Source organism: Suncus etruscus, chromosome 7 (genome assembly GCF_024139225.1).
Source record: "Suncus etruscus isolate mSunEtr1 chromosome 7, mSunEtr1.pri.cur, whole genome shotgun sequence".
NCBI classification, from domain to species: domain Eukaryota; kingdom Metazoa; phylum Chordata; class Mammalia; order Eulipotyphla; family Soricidae; genus Suncus; species Suncus etruscus.
Window position 1 is genome coordinate 42760968 of NC_064854.1, and position 24030 is coordinate 42784997.

At 41.0% G+C, this 24030-nt stretch overlaps 1 protein-coding gene across 1 annotated transcript in view; it reads right to left on the bottom strand.

Moving 5' to 3' along the window:
- Nucleotides 1-2455: 2455 nt before the first annotated feature.
- The window catches only part of LBR (lamin B receptor), a 34126-nt gene continuing 12551 nt past the window's right edge, over nt 2456-24030 (bottom strand). The window contains exons 4-15 of the mRNA XM_049776474.1: nt 23068-23151; nt 22874-22945; nt 22256-22442; nt 20099-20295; nt 18043-18097; nt 15681-15872; nt 14587-14690; nt 12877-13002; nt 7163-7331; nt 5946-6026; nt 5354-5476; nt 2456-2895 (exon numbers count right to left, since the gene is read on the bottom strand). Coding sequence (XP_049632431.1) covers nt 2735-2895; nt 5354-5476; nt 5946-6026; nt 7163-7331; nt 12877-13002; nt 14587-14690; nt 15681-15872; nt 18043-18097; nt 20099-20295; nt 22256-22442; nt 22874-22945; nt 23068-23151 — 1551 coding nt within the window. The 3' untranslated portion in view covers nt 2456-2734. The remainder of the gene's footprint in view (nt 2896-5353; nt 5477-5945; nt 6027-7162; nt 7332-12876; nt 13003-14586; nt 14691-15680; nt 15873-18042; nt 18098-20098; nt 20296-22255; nt 22443-22873; nt 22946-23067; nt 23152-24030) is intronic.

The window sequence follows — 24030 nt, forward strand, 5'->3', positions numbered from 1 at the left end:
AATTCCCAGCACTCCTTATTAACTCCCCCTCTCAGCCCTGCCAGGTGTGTTCCTCAGTGTGGTATTCAGAACAGTGTCAGGAGTGAACACTGTACAATGCCAAATGTGCCCTCACCACCAGAAAATTTTAAAAATCCAATTTAAAGCATTCAACAAATTGAAATACCAAAGTGACTGTCACTTTGTCACCAAAGTGAGAATTTTTTTTCAAACACTAAGAATTCCCATCTTCTCCTTAGAGCAATGCACTCAGAAATAGTGATCGAGTGATAGTACAGCAGGTAAGGCATGTGCTTTGCATGCAGCCACAAGCAGGATTTAATCCTCAGCACCCCATATTGTTCCTATGAGCACTGCCAGGAGTCATCCAAACTTACAGGAGTCATCTCTGAGCAAAGAATCAGGACTAAGCCCTTAGCACAGTTGGATATGGCCCCCAAAACAAAACAATTAATTTGAAAGTATCATTAAATCTACAATAGTTCTTATTTTCAAACCATGTGAAGACTATTGTGAAGTCTTCTATCACCCAGAAGATGACCAGTTAAATGTTTCAAATGAAATCTGCCCAAGCTCCACTCCTGACAGCCTCCATATAAAATAGTCATTCCTAGAGATCCCAGTTTGCGTTTTGGATTCCCACTGATCCAGGAAGGTTCCCCTGAAAAAAAAAAAAAAAAATGGAACTAGGTGGTGTGAGGTGTCCGAAGGCTCTTGTTTGATGTCAGAGATTCCAACATTATAAGAAGAAATACAAGATTCCAAAGTGATCAAAGCAAAATCTTTTTATTTGCAATATTTCCAACTTGAAACTCAATTATAAAATGTGTCAAACAAACATGTCAGATGATAAAAACAAGAGTACAGATGATAGCAGATATCAAGAAACAAGAGCACTATGCAGATTAAGAAAAACCTTTCTTTTAATTACCAGGGAAGAAATTACCTCCTTGGTGGAAATCTAACACAGACTATGCTGGGACATCCTCCAGTGTCAGGAGGAAAATATACTAACAATTTTAAAATTACCTGCATGTTAATCTAATGAATGATTTCGCCAAAAGCAATGTTTGAAAAACTAGAGGATGTAATCTGCCACAGCAAATCAGCTTCATGATCATATTAATGTGAACTAAGTCAATAAACACTTCAAAGCACAGTGTGGAACAACATGAATCTAGATAGCTCATATGTAAACTATATCGTTCAAAACCCAAACATATACACTATATTTATTAGATCCCCTTGCGTTTGAGAACTGAAAGCAATTTATCTTTGAATACGAAAGCTTAGTGAATATGCTACCCTACAGGACAATTAACAACGAGACAATATCAACAAAACTAAACTGAGTGGCTGACGCTACCTTATGCAAATCTATTTAAAAGATTTTAAACTATTAAAAATATTTTAGATGAATAGACTTCTAAAAATATACAACACTCCTTTGTAGGCAGCAGAGTTTTTCAAATATAAAGGATATACAAAATACAGTATAAACTGCATAAAGCTAAACAGTAACAAAAATACTGTTTAATTAAAAAGTCAAAAACATAGAAAAATATTCGCCGAAGTGGCAATTTTTCCAACACCAATCTGTATGTAAAAATGTTTAAATAGCGATGGTACTCTAAAAATATATACTTTTATATCTGCAACAGTTTATAAAGGCAAACGAACACCTGCAATTGAGGTAGCAAAGCCAAATTCACAAACTTTGGATTAAGGAAAATACCCTTCCTGTATTTTATAGTATCTTCCACACAACATGAAATGAATTCTAATTGTCTCAAAAATTGTACTTCACATATACTGCTTTATAAAACTTAATTGAAAATACTGAAAATGTTTTAAGATACTTAATCCTGATAATTATCTCAAGTTAAAAATACTGTACAGACACAAATCTAAAGTCCATATATATTACATAAAAGCTAAATATTTACATTTCAAATGCTATGTTTTCAAAAGTTGATGTCAAGCAAATTGCTACTAATAATCTCCCTGACAAACTGCCTGCTAAATTATCTTGCATTCCTCTTCATTCAGTTTTGTTTGTTTGTTTGTTTGTTTGTTTTTGGGCCACACCCAGTGACACTCAGGGTTACTCCTAGCTATGCGCTCAGAAATCACTCCTGGCTTGGGGGACTATATGGGACACCAGGGATCGAACCACGGTCCGTCCTAGGATAGTGCGAGCAAGGCATATAGGTGCATTAAGCCCTGCGTCACTGCTCCAGCCCCATTCATAAAAAGTATTTCATAGAAGACCAATTTGTAGTTTCAAATCAAACACTAGTAAATGATCTAAAGGAACAGTAACACAACTTTATTCTAAATGCAAAAAAACTTAAGTGAACTTTAAATGTAACAGTGTTTTTCATAAGAAAAGCCAACAGGTAACAAAAAAAAAAAAACCTTAATAAGTAATAAAATAGTAATTTTGACTATAAACAAGTGCATTTGTATGACTGCTTTCAGATTTCTATGAGTTAAAATTTTCCTACCAACTAGAATAAAAACTTTGAACATCTTTAGCTGCTTTCCCTTATGTTGTTAGGATTTAATAAAAATAAAAGCTGGAGTAAAATAACTTGACTCTATAGTCCTGACTCAAAAAAAGAAAAGAAAATGCAACGATCCTGTCAGTGCAACAAAAAAAGGTTCACTTTGGATTTTCTTCTTGTTTTCACAGCTGGAAGCCAGAACTGCAGGAGCATTTTAAGACGTAAGACTAGTAAATGTATGGGAATATACGGTAGGGCACACGCTGGCAATACTTTTCCCAAGCCACGCCATACTTCTTCTTACATTGGTGCTCATCACGAGCTTCTCGATGGATCAGCAACAGGGTGAAATAAATCACGTAGAAATAAGGCAAAATGTGGTTAAATCCTGTGGATGACAAAAGTAAACAATTTTATTACCACTACACAATTTTCTTTGCTTTTCCATAAATCTTCTAAAAAGGAACCATGATTAGTCCACTATCTCCCACCAATGGGGAAAAAAGGCAAACCAATTCATAAAAATACCACTAATGATAGGATCCGAGACAGGTCATAGGTTAAGGCAGTCTTTTGTGCTGCCAATCCCACTTGGAATTCTCAGTACCACCTATGTTCCCCTGAGTACTGACAGGTGTGACTCTCTCAATACAAAGCCGGGAGTAAGCCCTGAGTGCCACCAGGTAGGCTTACCCCACCAAAAACATAAATAGTAAAATTCCACTAGTGAACTAGAGAGACCTCAATAGAGTGCCTGCTTATGCTAGTACTAGGTCCTTACAACATGGTCTCCCTAACCTTTCTGCCAAGCATAGTGCCTGAAATAGCCCTGAGCACCACCAGATATGGCCCCAAAATGAAAACACATTTCAGAGCCAAAGTGATAGCACAGTAGATAAGGCACTTTCCTTGCACACAGTTAACCCATTTGATCTGAAGTATTCCAGTCTTCCAAGCCTACCAGGAGTGATTCCTGAGTGTAAAACCAGGAACAACCCCTGGGCACCGCCGGGTGTGGCGCAAAAACAAAAATGTCATACAAACATGGCAGAAGATAAATTATAAGCTGTTATTCCAGAATTTTTTAATACAGAAACATGATACCAACAACAGAGACTCTGAAAAATAAAAGTGTATTGGCACTATAGACAATGACCTGGATTGGACAAACTAGTTTGCCTGGGAGCCTAGAGTTGGTCTTATGCCAGGAAATTTCAGGGGTAAGGTATTTAGGCCAAGGCTTTTCCTTTCCATGTCCCTCATATTTTGGTGGGCCTATGCAAACAATAATTGCCACTCTAACACTATTTTTACTGTGCTCCTTTGACTCTAATCCTTAAGAAAAACAACCCACTTAAACTTTTGAGGTTAACCTAAACTAATATGCATGTGCATGGAAATGTAAAAAAGTACTTTGCCTTCAAAGTTTAAGGAGTTACATAAGTTTTATGTCTTTAGATTGCTTTGTGTGCTGCTAAGAAATATTATGTACTACAATCTGGGGACTTGAGAGACAAAGTAATTGTACATGGGTTCTGTTTTATTTTTCTTAATGTTCTTTGGCTGAAAGTTCAAAGTTAAGATATCAGCAATGGGACTACTGTGAATTCTGTTTATGGGTGATTGTCCTTCCACTGTAACTTTACCTTGTCCTCCTTCTTTGCATCTTTGTTCTCATAATTAAAAATAAAAAAAATTAAAAAAATTATAAGCTGGGCCGGGCGGTGGCGCAAGAGGTAAGGTGCCTGCCTTGCCTGAGCTAGCCTTGGAAGGACTGCGGTTCGATCCCCCGGTGTCCCATATGGTCCCCCAAGCCAGGAGCGACTTCTGAGCGCATAGCCAGGAGTAACCCCTGAGCGTTACCGGGTGTGGCCCAAAAACCAAAAAAAAAAAAAAAAAAAAAAAAAATTATAAGCTGTTTAGAGATGATTAAAGGAGTCTAAATGAGGGGCCGGAGAGATAGCACAGCGGTAAGGCATTTGCCTTAGACGCAGAAGGACGGTGGGTTCGAATTCTGGCCTGCCAGGAGCAATTTCTAAGCATAGAGCCAGGAGTAACCCCTGAGCGCTGCCAGGTGTGACCCAAAAACCAAAAAACAGAAACAAAAACAAAAAACAAAACAAAAAAAAAAGAAGAAGTCTAAATGACCTATCACAAACATTTGGCATCTATTTTTCCTTTTCCTCCTGGCTGTGCAAACCAGACAGCTCAGTGCTCAGGTCACACAATGAACACAGCAGACCAGGTACCAGCCCCCCAAACCCCCCATTCAGTCCCCCAAGCACTGCCAGGAGTGATCCCTGAGTGAGTGCAGGGTCAAGAGAAAGCCTGAGGGATAGCCCAAAAATAAACTAAAAATAAAATAAGTAGGGGCTGGCGAGATAGCATGGAGGTAAGGTGTTTGCCTTCCATGTAGAAGGACAATGGTTCAAATCCTGGTATCCCATATGGTCCCCTGTGCCTGCCAGGGGTGATTTCTGAGCATAGAGCCAGGAGTAACCCCTGAGCGCTGCCAGGTGTGACCCCCCAAAAAATAAATAAATAAATAAATAAATAAATAAATAAATAAATAAATAAATAAATAAATAAAATAAAATAAGTAAAGATTCCAAGTTGGCAAGTGAAACTAATTTTGGGTTCTGTGAACTCCTAGTCCTCCACAGAAACAAGATAAGCACCTAGGTCATAAGGGAATCCTGCCTTCGTAACAATCCTTCTCTCCCAACACCCATAATAAGGCAGAGGACTTGAACACACAACACAGGCATGCATGCGCACACACACACACACACACACAGTAAAGCATGAACACCAGAGTGACCACAACATTCTTCTCTGATACTTACCACATGGCAGGGACCACGCTAGGGCCATGATGAGATCACCCAAGTAATTGGGGTGACGAACAAAGCCCCACCATCCAGAAACTAGGAGATTTTTTCCCGTTGATGTATGAATGGTTTTTAAATCTACATTAAAAACAAAATTTTAAGTCTTCAGTACAAATGCAAAGTAAGACATTACAAAAAACACAGAAAACAAATCATTTCAAAACATAGAGACTAGGGGCCGGTGAGGTGGCACTAGAGGTAAGATGTCTGCCTTGCAAGCGCTAGCCAAGGAAGGACCTCGGCTCAATCTCCCAGCATCCCATATGGTCCCCCCAAGCCAGGGGCAATTTCTGAGTGCTTAGCCAGGAGTAACCCCTGAGCATCAAATGGGTGTGGCCCCAAAAACCAAAAAAAAAAAAAAAAGAAAAGAAAAAGAAAAACTTAAGGGACTGGAGTGATTGTACAGATGATAGAGAGCTTGGACTTCATGGAGCCAACCGGGTTTAATCTCCAGCATCCCATACAGTCCCCGAGCCAAGAGTAACCCCTGAGTATTACTGAGAATGGCCCCAAAAAATTAAAATCAGAAAATTAAGTCAATACTTACGTGCAAGCTTTGGATCAGCAGGATTCTTCCGGAATGCATTTTTCTGATTATTTGCACATCTGAAGATCACATATCCAAAAACTGAAAGTTTTTGAATTGATGTTAACTACTTAATATACATTTATATTTTAAAGTAACATACTTTCACTTAGAAATGATACCTGCACTAGAGTTTACATAGTATAGTTTGTTAAAAACATGAGGACAGAATAAAACAAAAAGCAGAAACAACATCTGCATTCCTATATCCACGACAGTACTATTCACAATAGCCAAAATCTGAGAACAATCTAAGTGCCCAAGAACAAATGAAAGAAAAAGGATGCTATGTTACATTTACAAAATGGAATACTAGGGGCCAGCGAGGTGGCGCTAGAGGTAAGGTGTCTGCTTTGCAAGCGCTAGCCAAGGAAGGACCACAGTTCGATCCCCTGGCGTCCCATATGGTCCCCCCAAGCCAGGGGCAATTTCTGAGCGCTTAGCCAGGAAGCCAGGAGTAACCCCTGAGCATCAAACGGGTGTGGCCCGAAAAACCAAAAAAAAAAAAAAAATGGACTACTACAGTTAAAAAAAATAATAAAGTTGGGCGGGGCCACAGTGGTATCACAGTGGTAGGGCATTTGCCTTGCATACAGCTGACCCAGGACAGAGGCAGAGGCGGGTTAGATCCAAGGCATCTCATATGGTCCCCTGAGCCAGGAGCAATTTCTGAGCACAGATCAGGAGTAACCCCTGAGCACCACCGTATATGACCCAAAAAACAAAACAAAAAATAATAAAGTTGGGGCTGCAGTGATATAGGGTAGGATATTTGCCTTGCACACATCGACATCCCTTATTGTACACCAAGCACTAATAGGAGTAATTCCTGAGTACAGCGCCAGAAGTAACCACTGAGCATGCCAGGTGTGCCACCCCTCAAAAATAAATAAAAATTAAAAAGCAAACAAAATAAAAATAGCTACTAAAACAATTTCATTTAAAACACAAAATTGTGTAAAAATATTCTTTATAACTTTGGGAAACTCTAAAGAACTGAAGAAGATAGCACCCATCTGCTAGATGTGAGGCCCTTTTTATTAATCATCCACCGCAAATGACCTCAGGCTTATGCTAATCTTAAACACTCAAAAGGGCAGATTACAAATATGGAGATACTAGAGCACAACAAGCTAAGCAGATAACACTGGGTACAGAAAAATAAAATTCAGACTCACGTTTCAGAGCGATAATGAGTGAGGCTAGAGGCCAGGATATTTCATGTGGATGATTGACTAAATAAAAGGCTTGGAAGCTATAGATGAAAGGAACCCACACCAAATCTCCAAAAGCCAGCATAAATCCAAATCCATCGTGTACAATGTCCATGGTTGTCAATATAGCCTCCTAGAAGACAGTTAAAAGAGATTTGGTTGGGGCCGGTGAGGTGGCGCTAGAGGTAAGGTGTCTGGCCTTGCAAGCACTAGCCAAGGAAGGACCATGGTTCGATCCCCCAACGTCCCATATGGTCCCCCCAAGCCAGGGACAATTTCTGAGCACTTAGCCAGGAGTAACCCCTGAGCATCAAACGGGTGTGACCCGAAAAACCAAAAAAAAAAAGAGAGAGATTTGGTTTTAAACAGGTGACAGTAGGATTGGAGTGATAATACAGCAGGGAAAGTGCTGGCCATGAATGCAGCTAACCTGGGTTCATTCTGGCATCCTATTTGGTCCCGGAGCACTGAGAGGAGTAACTCCTGAATATAGAGCCAGTAGTAAACCCTGAGCATTGAAAGACAAACTTTTTGTTTTGTTTTGTTTTGGTTTTGGTTTTGGGCCACACCCATTGACGCTCAGGGATTACTCCTGTCTATGTGTTCAGAAATCGCTCCTGGCTTGGGGGACGCAGGGGAGTCTGCAATCCCTTCTAGGCAAGTGCTTGCAAGGTAGACGCCTTACCTCTAGCATCACGGCTCCGGTCCCTGTAAGCCAAACTTTTAAAAGGTAGGGAAGAAGCTGAGAGACTACAGGGAGCCTAGCGTTTGCCTAAGGCCAACTCCAGATCAAATACCTATCCTGGATAGGTACTTGGGACCCCAAGTACCCCCAAGGAAACAGAGCCAGGGAAGTGGCTGAAGGTAGAATGCATGTCTTGATCTGCAAGGCTAGAGCTGTAATCCTACATATACATAGGAAATACATACATACATACATACATACATACATACATACATACATACATACATACATACATACATAAAAAGAGATGGGGAGGGCATGAGATATAATTCCCCAGGCAGTTACATCTTCCTATCCTAAAACAGCATATCACAGAGGATTTTTCACCAGCAAGCCTTTGTCCAGATCCCTCCCTCTGCCTGGAACCCCCTTTCCAAATTAAGCTGTTATTTTCTGTTCCTTCTCTCCACTAACCCAGGTCTTTAGCTTTGCCTCCCAGCACCTAGCACACAGCTGCCACAGAAAAGAGAGTTCAAAGTACGCCTTCGAGGGATCCAAAGACTGCCAAGTACCACCAGAGTGTAATATGGATTCACACACACATATCCATGGAACCATTCCACACTGGAATGTAATGCTGAGCAAGACAGCAAATGCCTGCTTCACCGCTCAGGTAAATTAATCTAAGTGGTCTTCTCTTGTGAATTTGCTTAACTTGAGCAAAGAGACAGATCACCTCTCCAGGAGCCTGGATGGCTGCAGACCAGGCTCTGGAATAAAGAGACATCACCAAGAGGCAAAATTCAGATGCGAACTAGAGACAGCTCTGTGGGCTGAGCCACATATCTTGCACAGAAGAGTCCCAGGTTCAATCCTCAGCATCAGGTTTGATCCCTGAACACTTCAGTGTGACCCAAACAAAGCTCCAGAAGACTGTCTACCTTGAGTGTTCCCTTATCTGCCTCTAACTTCAGAAGAGACAAATCAGCTAATCTGCATCTGTTGATGAATCAGTGTTCTATGGGACCAAGAGAGAAGAGGAGGTTTAAAAGCACTCACCATACATTTGGCTGTGCATGTGACCAAATTCAGTTCAATCCCCCAACCATCTCTGGTCTCATAGAATTGCCAGGGGTCACCCTGAGCATCGGTGGGTCTGGCTCAAAGCCCCTCATTCTCCACCCAAAAAAAAAAAAAAAAATCTAACAATGTTCTAGATTTAACACCTCCAAAGTGGTGCTGTTTTCTAGACAAGGCAGGAAGTAGACCAGGGAGATGACTTACAGGCTGAAACATTCTTTTGCATGCAGAAGCCCCCAGGTTCAATTCCCTGGACGTCACATCAGCCCCCCATGCACTGAGCTGGTAGTTCCCAAGTATCACAGAAAAATGAATGCCACAACTCTTGGGGGACCTTCAGGCCCACACTTGAGTTAAGAGGGCCTTATTATCCTAACTCCTCTCTGGGAGCCAGAAGCTTCAGCAGGCAACACAGGGAATGTGTGGGTTCCATGCAGTAGGCTTTTTGGCCAAGCTTAGGGGAAGATGCAGCCTCTAGCTAGCCCCCACAGCCTCCTCTCTCCTTCCTCCAGGACCCCAGGGTTACCCCTGGCCGCCTGCACAGGGTGCCAGCAAGGTGGGTTCTGGCGAGCAGCTTAAAGGAGATCCCAGGCCTCCCCTATCCTGCTCCAGGGGTGGGGAAAAGGGACTGGTGAACTTCTGGCTTCCAGCACAATTAAGGATTCAAACTCCTCTCTGGGAGCCGAAGTTTCAGCAGGCAACAAAGGGAACGCATGGCTCCGTGCTGTAGGCTTTTTGGCCAAGCTTAAGGAAAGATGCAGCCTCTGGCTGCGCCTTCTGTCAATCCCCATTCTCAAATCATGCACTTAGGTATTCTACCCTGAAAATTGGCATAATGATTTAGCTCAGGCCTCAGAAGAATGGGCATCGCCCACACACCTTGAATAATGGATACCATCTATGGAAACACCCACAACTGTCTATATTATAGACTCTATAATATTACCAGAACACAAACTTCTACCAGGGAAGACCCTACCACTGCTCTGGCATTGACTTACTCCAAAGAGAGCTCTCAAAACCCAGACAACTTAGCAGCAACCTGTTTGCAGGGCAGGTCTCTTTGCATCTAATGGTGAGGTGAAACTATAGGATGCTCCACATCAGCCTGACTTCGATGAAGTTGAAATGCACAGAATCCAGAATCTTTAAATACAGGAACCCGACACCAACAACAGCGAAAGTGCAAAAAAGTTTCACCGGGACCATGGAGAATGACTCAGGGGTTGGACAGACTGGTATGCCTGGAGCCCAGAGTCGATCTTATACCAATAAACTTCTGAGGTGAAGCCTTCTTGTAATCAGGCCAAGGATTTTTTTTTCTGTTTTCCCCATATTTTGCTGGGCCTATGCAAACAACAGCAATTGCCACTATCACACCTTTACTACTGTATTTTTTTAAACACTTATCCTTTAAGAAAGAAAGAAGGAAAAAAAAAACAGCTTACTGAACTTTAAAAAAAAATGACTGTAGTAGAATGCCTGTCTCGAATACAGGCATGGGATGGGAAGGAGGGAGGGGGCATTGGGGGTGGGAATGTTGCAATGGTGAAGGGGGGTATTCTGTTTGTGACTGTAACCCAACTATAATCATGTTTGTAATCACGGTGCTTAAATAAAAATTTTAATCTGTAAAAAAAAAAAAAAAAAAAAGAGTGCCTTATTATTATGCACTTAGCTCTGATTTTTCCTGAAGTAAAACAGGATGAAATTAATCAAAGAGTAAATAAGCAAGCAGATGCAGTGACTGCCTCCTGGGCACTGAGCACAGGCCTTGCACATGTTTGCCTAAGGAAAATGCCTGGGAGCCAGAGTAACAGTACAGCGGGAAGAGCATTTGCCTTGGATGTGGCTAACCCAAGTTCAATCCTAGGCACCCCAGAGAGTCCCCCAAGTTCTCCAAGAGTGATTCCTAAGTGCAGAGACAGGAGTAAGCCCTGAGCATCGCTTTGTGTGGACAAAGAACTAAAACAAAAAATATTATATTCAGGGCCCGGAGAGATAGCACAGCGGTGTTTGCCTTGCAAGCAGCCGATCCAGGACCAAAGGTGGTTGGTTCAAATCCCAGTGTCCTATATGGTCCCCCCTGCCTGCCAGGAGCTATTTCTGAGCAGACAGCCAGGAGTAACCCCTACACACTGCCGAGTGTGACCCAAAAACCAAAAACCAAAAAAAAAAAAAAAAAAAAAGAAATTATATTCAAGTGTCTCAAAATGTGGCACACTGACATACAAGGGAATAATTCTATCCAAATGAGTAAAAGCCTGTTAGTCTGCTCAGCAGCATTCCAGATGCTACAGCAAATCAGACCATCGAGTTCCTTCCTCAGGAAGCTAAGTATGGCCTGGATGTGCTATTGATAGTCCCATAAAGAACAAAGTGCACAAATGTAATCTTCCGATGGCACTAGGCTGTTGTTGTCTTAAGATGTAAATATTTTTCTTAATCAACAGAAGCTAACTTTTGGTTAAAATTTCTGGAAAAGATATTTTAGTCAGCCACTTAAAAAGAAACAATGAAAAAACTAAAAGCAAGAAACTAGGCAAAAAGAATCAATGATAACTGAAGAATTACTGAAAAGGAAGTTTAAATTTAAAAAAATCTACAGAAGAGACTGGAGTAATAGCACAGTGGGTAAGACATTTGTCTTGCATGCAGCAGACCCACATCCAATTCCTGGCATCCCACATGATCTTTTTTTTAGGGGGGGGGGTGTTGGATTTTTGGGTCACACCCGGCAGCACTCAGGAGTTACTCCTGGCTCTATGCTCAGAAATCGCTCCTGGCAGGCTCAGGGGACCACATGGGATGCCGGGATTTGAACCACTGACCTTCTGCATGCAAGGCAAATGCCTTACCTCCATACTATCTCTTCAGCCCCAGTCCCACAGTCTTCTGAGCACTGCCAAGAGAGATTTTTGAATGTAGCACAGCGACGAGGAGTAACCCCTGAGAACTGCTGGGGTTTGAAAGTAAATCAAAGAGCCAGAAATCAATCAAACAAACAAAGCATAGAACAAACAGCTTCTGAATAATTCGGAAATTCTGTTCACCCCCATTTTCACATACTAAAAATGGCCTATTCTATGAAGAATCACCATCAAAGGCCTTACATACTTTGCACCTGAGCAGAGCATCTATTAGCACTCACTGACTTGTGTATCAAAATCTCCTCCAACAAGGACAGGCCTGGAGGCAGGCTTCACTTTGGAAGCAGAAAAGGCTAAAAGAAGTCAAATCACTCAGCCACACTCAGCCTTCCTGGACGCCAAGGACCGGACTTTTAAAATGAATTACCAGGGCCAGAGCTATAGCACAGCAGTAAGGTGTTTGCCTTGCACGCAGCCAACATAGGACAGACCCTGGTTCGAATCCTGGCATCCCATATGGTCCCTGAGCCTGTCAGGAGCGACTTTTGAGCACAGAGCCAGAAGTAACCCCTTGGCGCCACCAGGTGTGACCCAAAAACCAAAAAAAAGGAAAAGAAAAGAAGGAAGGAAGGAAGGAAGGAAGGAAGGAAGGAAGGAAGGAAGGAAGGAAGGAAGGAAGGAAGGAAGGAAGGAAGGAAGGAAGGAAGGAGGGAGGGAGGGAGGGAGGGAGGGAGGGAGGGAGGGAGGGAGGGGGAGAGAGAGAGAGAAGAAAGAAAGAAAGAAAGAAAGAAAGAAAGAAAGAAAGAAAGAAAGAAAGAAAGAAAGAAAGAAAGAAAGAAAGAAAGAAAGAAAGAAAGAAAGAAAGAAAGAAAGAAAGAAAGAAAGAAAGAAAGAAAGAAAGAAAGAAAGAAAGAAAGAAAGAAAGAAAGAAAGAAAGAAAGAAAGAAAGAAAGAAAGAAAGAAAGAAAGAAAGAAAGAAAGAAAGAAAGAAAGAAAGAAAGAAAGAAAGAAAGAAAGAAAGAAAGAAAGAAAGAAAGAATTACCTCATTCCAGAGAGAATCCACCACATATAAGAGCTGGAAACTATTCACCAGAATCATCGCTAATGATGGAGCCTCTCGATTTTGGATCTTCATCTCAGCCATTAGCATCACTAAGTTAATTATCACCTGCAAATAGAAGGAACAAGCACAACTCAGACACAACAAGCACAACTCAGAGCTACTTTGTGACCCACACAAGCACGGATGGTCTCCTCAAATGAGAGCCAGATAGGGCCTGTCAGCGACTAGACAAGATGAATCCCTTCCTGAGACATGGACAGAAACACCACAGATCTGGGGTCTGCTTAGCCGGAAGGCCTGATTTAAGCAGTTCTGAGGAATCATGGGCCTACCTCAAACTGAGCGACCCAGTGACAGGGTAACTGCTCAATAATCTATTACCAAGACATGAAAGGCAATGGGAAATTTAAGAACTACTTTTTTGTTTGGGGGGATTTGTTTTTGGGCCACAACTGGTGGCGCTCAGGGGTTACTCCTGGTTCTGCACTCAGAAATAGCCCCTGGCAGGCTTGGGAGACCATATAGGATGCCAGGTATCAAACCCAGGTCAACCCTGGGTCAGCAGCGTGCAAGGCAAATGTCCTACCACTGGACTATCTCTCTGCCTGAGGACTATTGTAAATGAAAGGAGACTAAGGCAAAGTAACTAATCATACCTTGTGGGACACCCGGGAACAGAAAAGGCCCTCAGAGGAAACACTAGAGAGACAAATAAGGCCTCATTATTTCATGAGACAGCATGAACTTTGGGAAAACAAGAAAATCTTTTTTTGCAACTCTCTTACATGGCTAAAATTAGGCCAGCCCCTAACTTTTTTTGTTTTTTTTAATTAATTAAATATTAATTTTCAGGGGCAGGAGCGATAGCACAACGGTAGAGAGTTTGCTGTGCACATGGCCAACCCCAAACAAACAGGTCCAATTCCTGGCATAACATATGGTCCCCGAATCTGCCAGGAGCAATTTCTGAACACAGAGCCAGGAGTAACCTTAGTGCTGCCAGGTGTGGCTCGAAACAAAAACAAAAACAAAACAAAGAAAAAGAAGGGAAGAAGAATCTACAGTGTAACCCAATTGTTTTGGCCAGAGGTCCTCAAACTTTTTAAACAGGGGCTAGTTCACTGGTCTGAGTGGAGGGTCTGACTATAGTAAAAACAAAACTTATGAACGAATTCTTATGCACACTGCATATATCTTGTTTTGCAATGAAGAAACAAAACAGATACAAATACAATATGTGGCCCACAGGCCATAATTTGAGGACCACTGGTTTTGGCCTTTTCAGAAAAAGTTTACTCAGCACCTCCTTAGAAACCATTCTTCTTTAAGCAGCCAGAAAGCACCCACTAATGCATGGAAGCAACTAGCCTCACAATTGGTCCAGCAGCTCCCCACAACCCCAGCAGGGGGTGAAGCAGGTATCACCCACACTGGGAAATACTGATCTACACTATCACTTTCCCACAGAAATAAAAAAGGATGTAATCAAATTTAACTTCAATAGGTATCTTAAACCTTAGGACTATATTTGCAGTAAGGAAATATCTTAAGTATACAGATTTATGGTTTAGCTAAGCTGCAATTATTCCTAAAAACCTTCCATAGTTTACTTAAACTTGTCTACATTTCTACATCAGGGCAAGACCAACTTGTACTACTAAGCAGAACCTGAATAAAAAGAAGACATACCCATCCAATCAATCCAGGGCGCAATTCGCAAAAGTATTTGAGATCAAAGGAGCCAATCCGAGGATTTAATTCCCGGCCGATGAAGAAATCATAGATGGCATTTCCTGAGAAAGGAGAAGTCTTTATCCAACCAGGACTCCAAACAAAATTATGGGGCTTTAAAATTGGGATGCAAGGGATCAAACCTGGGTCATTCAGTTGCAAGGCAAGCACTTACCCCACTGAGCTTGCCCTAATATTTTGTGGGGGAAAGAGTCACTAATGCTCAAGGTAATCTCTGGGCCAGCAGTTGGTGCTAGAGTCCCAGGATGAGGGTTACCCAGGAGATCTAGAATTGCTTGGGGAAGGCAGTGCAAGTCAATGAAACCAGATTCTGCCAAAATAGGGCAAGTACCTTCACCACTTTTTATCTCTCAAACCGCTTTCTATGCATTTTTTGTTGTTACTGTTTTGGGAACCACAACTGGCTATACTTGGCTTACTCCCACCTCTGCACTCAGGGTCCAGGAATCACTTCTATCAGGACTTGGGGGATCATTATGTGATGTCAGGATGGAAATAATTTTTGTTTTGGTTTTGGGCCACATCCAGTGACACTCAGGGATTATTCCTGGCTATGCGCTCAGAAATCGCTCCTTGCCTGGGGAACCATATGGGACACCAGGGATCGAACTGCAGTCCACCCTAGGTTAGCGCATGTAAAGCAGATGCCCTACCACTGGCGCTACCACTCCGGCCTCTGAAATCATTTTTAAAAAATTATTTCTTCAGGGACCAGAGCAATAGCATAACAGGTAGGACATTTGCCTTGCACAATGAGGTCAACCCAAGACCGACCCGAATTCAATCTCCAGCATTCCATATGGTCCCCTGAGCCTGCCAGGAGCAATTTCTGAGCCCAGAGCTAGGAGTAATCCCTGAGTGCCACTGGGTGTAGCACACACACAAAAAAAACTTCTTCTTCATCATTTTTTTCTTGTTTATCTTTCAGAAACCAAATGTAGAAATATAGAAATGTAGAAATAAAGCAGTCTTCATAAGTCTAGAAACGACTTCAAGAGACTGCGGTGCTGGGCCAGGTTTATACTGCTCACCAGAGCTGGCAGGAGATAGTTTGTCCTGCGGTGCTTTCAAAGCTCGAATATAGAGATAAAAACTCAAGACCACAGAAAACACAGTGGTGGCCAGGGCAAACTGCTTAAAATGTCTGTACACGTAGTCCAAGTCAAGGCCCATGAAGAGAGACACACCCACCACTGAAGCTGTCAGGAGAAAAGCGTAGAATCCTTGGAGGGGGGGGAGAGAAAAAACTTAATGTTAACTCAAAATTGACATAAAATTTATACCATTACAAAATGATATCATGTAGTCAGTGATAGTACAGAGGGTAACATGTTTGCCTTGCATACTACCAACACGGGTCTGATCCCTGACATCCTATATGGTTCCCCAACACCATATGGACATTCCCTGAATAATCCATAAACACAAGAGCCAGGAATATGCCCTGAGCACTGCCAGGTGGCCCCGAAACCAAAATGATTGGGTTTTTCTTTATCGTAATTATCTTAATTTCATTTGGAAACCAAATATGCCTCTTCAACATACAGATAGTATATCTCTCACAATTTTTCAGATGTTTTTGTTTATTTTAGTTACTATTTCACTGTAAGCAGTTATGACTTGCTTTTAATGCATAAGACATGCATAGAAAGTTACCATTAAAAAGCTGAAAAGAAGGGCTGGAGATAGCACAGCGGTAGGGCATTTGCCTTGCATGCAGCTGACCCAGGACATATGGTCTCCTGAGCCTGCCAGGAGCGATTTCTGAGCACAGAGTCAGTAGTAACCCGAGTGCCATCGGGTGTGACCCAAAAACTAAAAAAAAAAAAAAGAAAAGAAAAGTTGAAAAGAGGGGGCCAGAGTGGTGGCTCAGCAGTAGGGCATTTGCCGTACGTACAGCTGACCTAGGACGAACCACAGTTCGATCTCCTGCATCCTATATGGTCCCCCAAGCCAGGAGCAATTTCTGAGCACATAGCCAGGAGTAACCCCTGAGTGTCACTGGATGTAGCCCAAAAACCAAACCAAACCAAACAAAAAGCTAAAAAGAATCTCAAAACACATGATCCAAACTCTACTGTGCAAAGTCAAGTGACTATTTTTTGTTAAGTTTTGAGGTCAGACATAGTAGTCATCAGGGGTTACTCCTGGCTCTGTGCCCAGGATCACTCCTCTCAGTGCTCAGGGGACCATATGGGGTGTGGGGATCAAACCTGAGTTAGCCAAATCAAGGCAAGAGCTGGGTACCCAATGTCTATCTCCAAAGGTCCAAGTAGATAATTATGAAGAACATGTCCAGTCTTCAGAGTATTCTTGGTAGATAACTAAATATGCATAAAATGTTAATGTTTTACTTAATATAACATCAATGATGGTTTCTAAAGATCCTAGTCATATTCTGCCTCCCAGAAATTGGACAGCACACTCCTACCCTCACAGCTATGGCCAAATACCTACTCCCGAACACAAGCAAGGCATTAAGAAGCTGGTCTGTATGAAGACAGACTGGACCCAGAGACTTTCACATGCAGTTACAACGAAAAACTATCATTCCAGCTCCTCTTTTGGCAATTTTGTTCCTAGAAGCTGAGAGCCTTCAAGAGCTGTGTTCTCAGTAAGCTGTCCAAAGAGATTAGGACAATCAGCCCAACAACTAAAAGTAGTTAAGTAAGAATTCTAAAATCAAAGCTTTTCCTTTTGATTGTCATTGTCTAAGAGCTTTGGGGATTAGGTGGTGAGGCAAAAACATTCCTTTCTAGAGATCAAACCAAGCCCAGTCAAGTGCAAGGCAAACTTCTTAACCCTGTACATCTCTCTGGCCTCCCAAAATCTAAAATTTTCCTGAAGTAAAATGGTCATCTCTATGTACTATTTAAATCCACATTTTCCAAATACAAGATTTATTTCAAAGAGTAGCCTTGGAAGTTGTTTTATTTATTTTAACTTTTTTGATTGTTTGTTTTGGGGCCACAAAATAATTATAATTTAAAAATAAAGGGGCCGGAGAGACAGCATGGAGTTAAGGTGTTTGCCTTGCATGCAGAAGGACGGTGGTTCAAATCCCGGCATCCCATATGGTCCCTGAGCCTGCCAGGAGCAATTTCTGAGCGTAGAGCCAGGAGGAACCCCTGAGCACTGCCAGGTATGACCCAAAAATAAATAAATAAATAAATAAATAAATAAATAAATAAATAAATAAATAAAAGATCTAACTGTTTCCAAGTTGGCTGCATATAAATATATAAATACTATATGGTCCCTTCCAGATGAAGAGATAATTTGTTACTACTGAATCCAACAGATAAACTTAATAGCTCCAACAGATTAATGAGTACAAAATTTTATAACCTGAACATTAATAATCATCAATTTGAGTCTTAAAATAAAAATCACCATTTAATCTATACTTGAGTCTTCTTCCATCAGAAAGAGGAGTTCCTTCTACAACCTTGAGGGGGGAAAAAAAGTTTTAGTTTAAAATGTTTACGTCTAATACTTAAAACTCATACATCATTCATGTCTTCAAATATGATTTAAATTTCCTATTTAAATTTCATACTTAAGTCACAGTTTAAAATTTTTAAGTAAAACACTTAAAAATCATACTATCATACATGTCTTCAAATATGACTTAAATTTCAACATGCTAAGGGGGAATCAAATTTTAATAAAGATGTCTGAAAGATTAAATAAACTTAGTAGTAATTTTCAAAAATAATGAACCATCATGGCACACATGTCCTCTGATGAAGCAATTCCACCTTCTGTACTATCTTAAATATCAATCTAGTATTAATTCTCAATATGTTAAAACTATTGTAATAGCTACTACATTCCCATGTGTCACAAGATTAGCTGTGTTTTAAAAAAAAAAAAAAAACCTCTGTACCTAATTTATATTTTTTATTATCTCCTTTACCTTAGTAATACTCACAAAATAATATTAAATATCTCATGTGTGTGAGGATCCCTTCTGCATGACTCAAAACCACTTACCAATCTACTCTGGCACTTGTGATATTACACATTTACAGACTTACTTGCTGTACTACATACATATATGTGCTAATAATAAGCCAATCATTCCTGTGATATTTGACCTTCATTACTCACAGATTACAACCACTTCTTGGGTTGGGAACATTTCTTTTTTTTTTTTTTTTTTTTTTTTTTTGGTTTTTGGGCCACACCCGTTTGACGCTCAGGGGTTACTCCTGGCTATGTGCTCAGAAATCGCCCCTGGCTTGGGTGGACCATATAGGACGCCAGGGGATCGAACTGCGGTCCTTCCTTGGCTAGCGCTTGCAAGGCAGACACCTTACCTCCAGCGCCACCTACCCGGCCCCAAGGGTTGGGAACATTTCACCTCGTCATTTAAAATTGTGACATTCAGCAGAGATAGTCATACAGAAAGGCACTCAAGAATGGTAGTCAGGAAGTATACAACTTAAACAAACAGAACAAAAGGCCTATACATTTTTATTCCCTAAAACTACAACTCAGAAATGTCGTAATTCCTGAGTGCAAAGCCAGAAGTAACTCGTAAGCACCGCCACGTGTGACTCCTTCCCCCATAAAAATGTCTTAAAGATTAAAAAAAAAAAAATCCTTCTAGAGCAATTATGTCATGATGAGACTTGAGTCTATAGCATGACCCTATCACAGCATTAGCCTAACCTAGCAAACTGATCCTACAGTTCATCAATTTGCAAAGTCCTAATAAAAAAAAAAAAGATCTTTAAACGAATAATTTAATACTTAGGGAATCTCATGTTCCTTTAAATATCTCTAAGTAGGGGCTGGAATGATAACGCAGCAGTAGGGCATTTGCTTTTCACGCAGCTGACCTAGGACAAACTGCGACTCAATCCCCCAGCATCCCAGATGATCTCCCAAGCCAGGAGCGATTTCTGAGCGCATAGCCAGGAGTAACCCCTGAGCGTCACCGGGTGTGGCCCAAAAAACAACAACAACAACAAAATCTCTAAGTAACTTTTCTAACTAAGGAAAAAAACTACACGAACCTAAATACAAATATATAAATGACTATATTTTAAAAAAGATAAAGCAAAATGACACAAACTAAAACCCATGAAGTTCAGTGGATTACTGACTACTAATCTAAAATTCTCCATTCAAAATGACTTCTATACTAAGGGAACTTTTTTCCTTCTACCAACTTCTATTAGTCGGGTTATTATGCAAGATACCTTATATTCTTTTCTATGTGGCTTGTTTGGAAAGTTACATAGGAAATCTCAGTAACATCTTAAACTTCCAGTTAATAAACCAATAAAACTTTCAGGATAGAAGAAGCTTTAGAAAACAAAGAAAACTTGGTAGTTAGAACCAATAAACTTTTTACCTTAAAAGTGTAATAAACTTTTTACTATGTACTTAGGAAAAGGGGGAAGTACCTGACCACACTGTGCCAACTAAAAATACTTACCTTCCCTATTGGCAGTACATGGAGCAGAGCCTGAAAAAAAAACCAGAGAAGGTAGATCCCAAACACTCTGGCCTGCCATAAATCAGTCAGAGCTGGCAGAGGAGGAGGGAAATTCAGAAGGCTGGGGTCCGGCTTTTCACACATCAACAACAACAGGAAAAGGAAGACAGGCAGGCCAAACATGAGGAGAAGCACACCTGCAAAGATCGGGCACAGTCAAGGCTCAAGCATCAGTCCCTTCCCAGCCCCACCACCACCCCATACCCCACTCGTGCCACCTATGCCATTATCAATCACCTGTATTTTACTAAGGTCAGAACTCAAGTCTGGTGAGTGAAATCAATTTCTAATGTACCACTAAAAAGTCCCAATCTCAGAGCAGGAGAAATGGAGCAAAAAGGGTGCTTCCCTTGCATACAATGAACCTGGGTTCAATATCCCACTGATCCTCCAAGTCCTGCCAGGAGTGATCCCTGAGTGCACTGGCAGATGTAAACTCTGGTCACTGCAGGATATGGTAAGAAATTTAAAATGATAAGAATAATAAAAATAAAAGTAGTAATATGAGGGCAAGAGAGATAAAACAGGCGTTATTAAAGGTGCTTGCCTTGATCCTGCTAACATGGTTCTAACCCAGCACCACAAATGGTTCTAAAACACCATGAGGGATCACTCCTGAGCATTAAGTCAGGAACAGCCTCCTGAGCACTGCTAGATGAGGCCCATCAACATCACCATCAAGGGTAGTAGTAAAATATTGCTATTATCAGTAATAACAGTTTAATTCCACCTGAAAAATCAATCCAACCACTTGGGAACAAAATAACAGCAAACTGAAGATTAAAATCTCTAAAATCATCTTTTTTTTTTTTTTTTTTTTTTTTGGTTTTTGGGTCACACCCGGCAGTGCTCAGGGGTTTTTCCTGGCTCCGTGCTCAGAAATTAACCCTGGCAGGCACGGGGGACTATATGGGATGATGCTGGGATTCAAACCGATGACCTTCTGCATGAAAGGTAAACGCCTTATCTCCATGCTCTCTCTCCGGTCCCCATGTTCATATTTTTTAAATAAAAAACTCTTATATCCCCAGGTTTTGTTGTTACTGTTTTTTGGTGGGTTTTGTTTGGAGTTTTTGTTTTCAGAATGTCATATCCAGTGGTGCTAGGGCTTACTCGTGGCTCTGCGCTCATGGAACACTACTGGCAATGCTTGGGTAACACTATGGGGTTCAGGAGATCAAACCTGCAGCTAAAAATAAAGCAAGTCCTTTGTACCAAAAGTATTATCTCTCCAACCATTAAACCCCTCATTTACAATATTAGTATCATATTCATGTAACTTGTGTGGATTTTAAGTAATACTGGACACCATCTTTCACCCGATTAGCTACCTGCATTGTATGTAAGCCACAAAACACAAAGCAATTAAGCCATGCAGAAATCTCATCCATTTTGGCACGTATTTTCTTTAACAGGATCATTACTTTGCTCATTCCACCCACTTAGTGACTCCAGCCTTTATTTACTTTAAATTCTTCAGATTTTTGACCCTCATCCTCAACCTATCCAGCAGGTAGGGTAGACACCATGGCTAAGTTTCAACACCCCCAATGATGCCCCATCAGGCTTGCTGACTCATTCTCAGCAGTTTCCTGATCATTCACCAGCTTTTCAGTATACAACTCTCTTGAATGTTCTTTTTTGATTTTGTTTTTGGGCAACACCCAGTGATACTCAGAAGTTAACTCCTGGTTTTGTGCTCCAGGCATCACTCTTGGAAACCACAGTGGATGCCAGGGATTAAATCCAGATCAGCCACGTGCCAGGTAAGTTCCTTACCCACTGTACTATCATACCAGCCCATCTCTGCAGCCTTCTTTTACTTCTTCACACTTACCTGCTCAAGACCTATTAATAAAGAAATACAACCTCACTAGAACGCTTCCTAACTCATGATAATCTTCAAAACATTTAGGCCTTTGCACATACTGCACATTCTAACCAGGCCTCTCTTCTCCAGTGCCCATCTCATGCCCAGATCCCTCTGTTCCTTGCTTCCATTTGTTCAGAGAAAGGCTTTTCCTGATCACCTAATAACAAACTGCCACTCACCTCCCTGCTTTGCTTTCCCTCCCTGAGCCCAGTTCTGGTGCCTACCAAGGACTCCTCCAAACTCTTTATTCTGTGCCGTTGTCGTTGCTTCCAAGATTCTCGATGATGGAGGTCCTTTCATGACCATTTTCTCTTCCTTAAAATCAATGTCTCTTACTTTGACCTCTTCTCTTCTTGGGCGGAGGCTGTACTGTGTAGCCATGTAGCTACTACTGTCTTGTGATAATTTATCCTAATGAAAAGATAAAAAGTGTCCGATATGTATATCAATGATCACCATTAATGCAACCTCATTAACTCAGCATCTTAATACCACTAGGAATAAATTCACTAAGTAACAGTTTTAACTTAAGAACAGAAATTTAGGGGCCGGGTAGGTGGCGCTGGAGGTAAGGTGTCTGCCTTGCAAGCGCTAGCCAAGGAAGGACCGCGGTTCGATCCCCCGGCGTCCCATATGGTCCCCCCAAGCCAGGGGCGATTTCTGAGCACATAGCCAGGAGTAACCCCTGAGCGTCAAACGGGTGTGGCCCAAAAACCAAAAAAAAAAAAAAAAAAAAAAAAAAAAAAAAAGAACAGAAATTTAGAAAAGATTGTAAAAGTCAACTTAACAATGAAAACAGTGGGGGCTGAGAGATAGCATGGGGGGGGGGGTAGGGCACTTGCCTTGCATATAGGTGGCCTGGGTTCAATCGTTGGCGTCCCATGTGATTCCTTGAGCACCACCGGGAGTGATTCCTAAGTGCAGAACCAAGAGTGACACCTGAGCATAGCCAGATATGGTCCAAAACAATGCAAAAAAAAAAAAAAAAAAGAAAGAAAAACAACAACAACAAAAAAAAAAAGTGACCCCTTTATACCTGTATGTTTTTACGAGGAATGTCATTCTTCTCCACATGCTCTGACTCCCCATTGTATCTGTGGATGCTATTTCCAAATGGCTTCTAAATATAAAACATTTTAATCATAAGAATCTTGGCTGATGAAAAAAGGACCCAGTAGTAAAAACTCAATAGTAAAACAAGTTACAGTTTTTCACAGCCTTAAGTTCACCTACTTTCATTAAAAAAAAAAAAAAATGTAATGGTCTAAAATTGGTTATCATTTCCCAATGTCCAAAGATTGAGTGAGTCTGTAACATTATTACTGTCTACAATCTTTGAAATATAATTAGACTTTGTGTTATAATTTTATTATCCAGTGACATGTACTATAACAGTATTTGCTTAGAGAGATAAAGGATAAAATTGATGAATTTGGTTATTAACTAAGGGCCTTTTTAAGAGAGAGAAAAAAAAGACTGGAGCAAGAGATGAGAGAGATAGTTAAGCAAGTAAGGCACTTGCCTTGCACACACTGACCCAGGTTTGATCCCAGAATTCCATATGGTCCCGAGTCCATCAAGAGTGATTCCTGAGTGCAGAACCAGGAATAAGTCCTGAATACCTTGAGATGTGGCCCCCAAAATTAAGTAAATTTTTTAAAAATTAAAGGAAAAAAAACTGTTTCCAAATTAGCCAGTAATGGAAAGTTATTAAATAGAAAGTACTTATAGAACTTTATTACTGACCAGCAAACTACTTATTCTCTGGTCTCATACTACTTGGGTTTTAATTTAATCTTAGTTCTCTCCTATAATCTTTCCTTAATTTAGTCTCCTGAATGGGCATTCCAGTGGAGGGAATTTTCATCAGACTGAACAGAGCATGTGCTTTAGATTGTAAAAGACTTTTCAGCACTGCCTGGCTGACATCTGTCTTTGCTCCTTAAAGTCATTGGCGTATTAAAGCACTAGTAAATAAAGGGGTAACAGATGAAAAGCT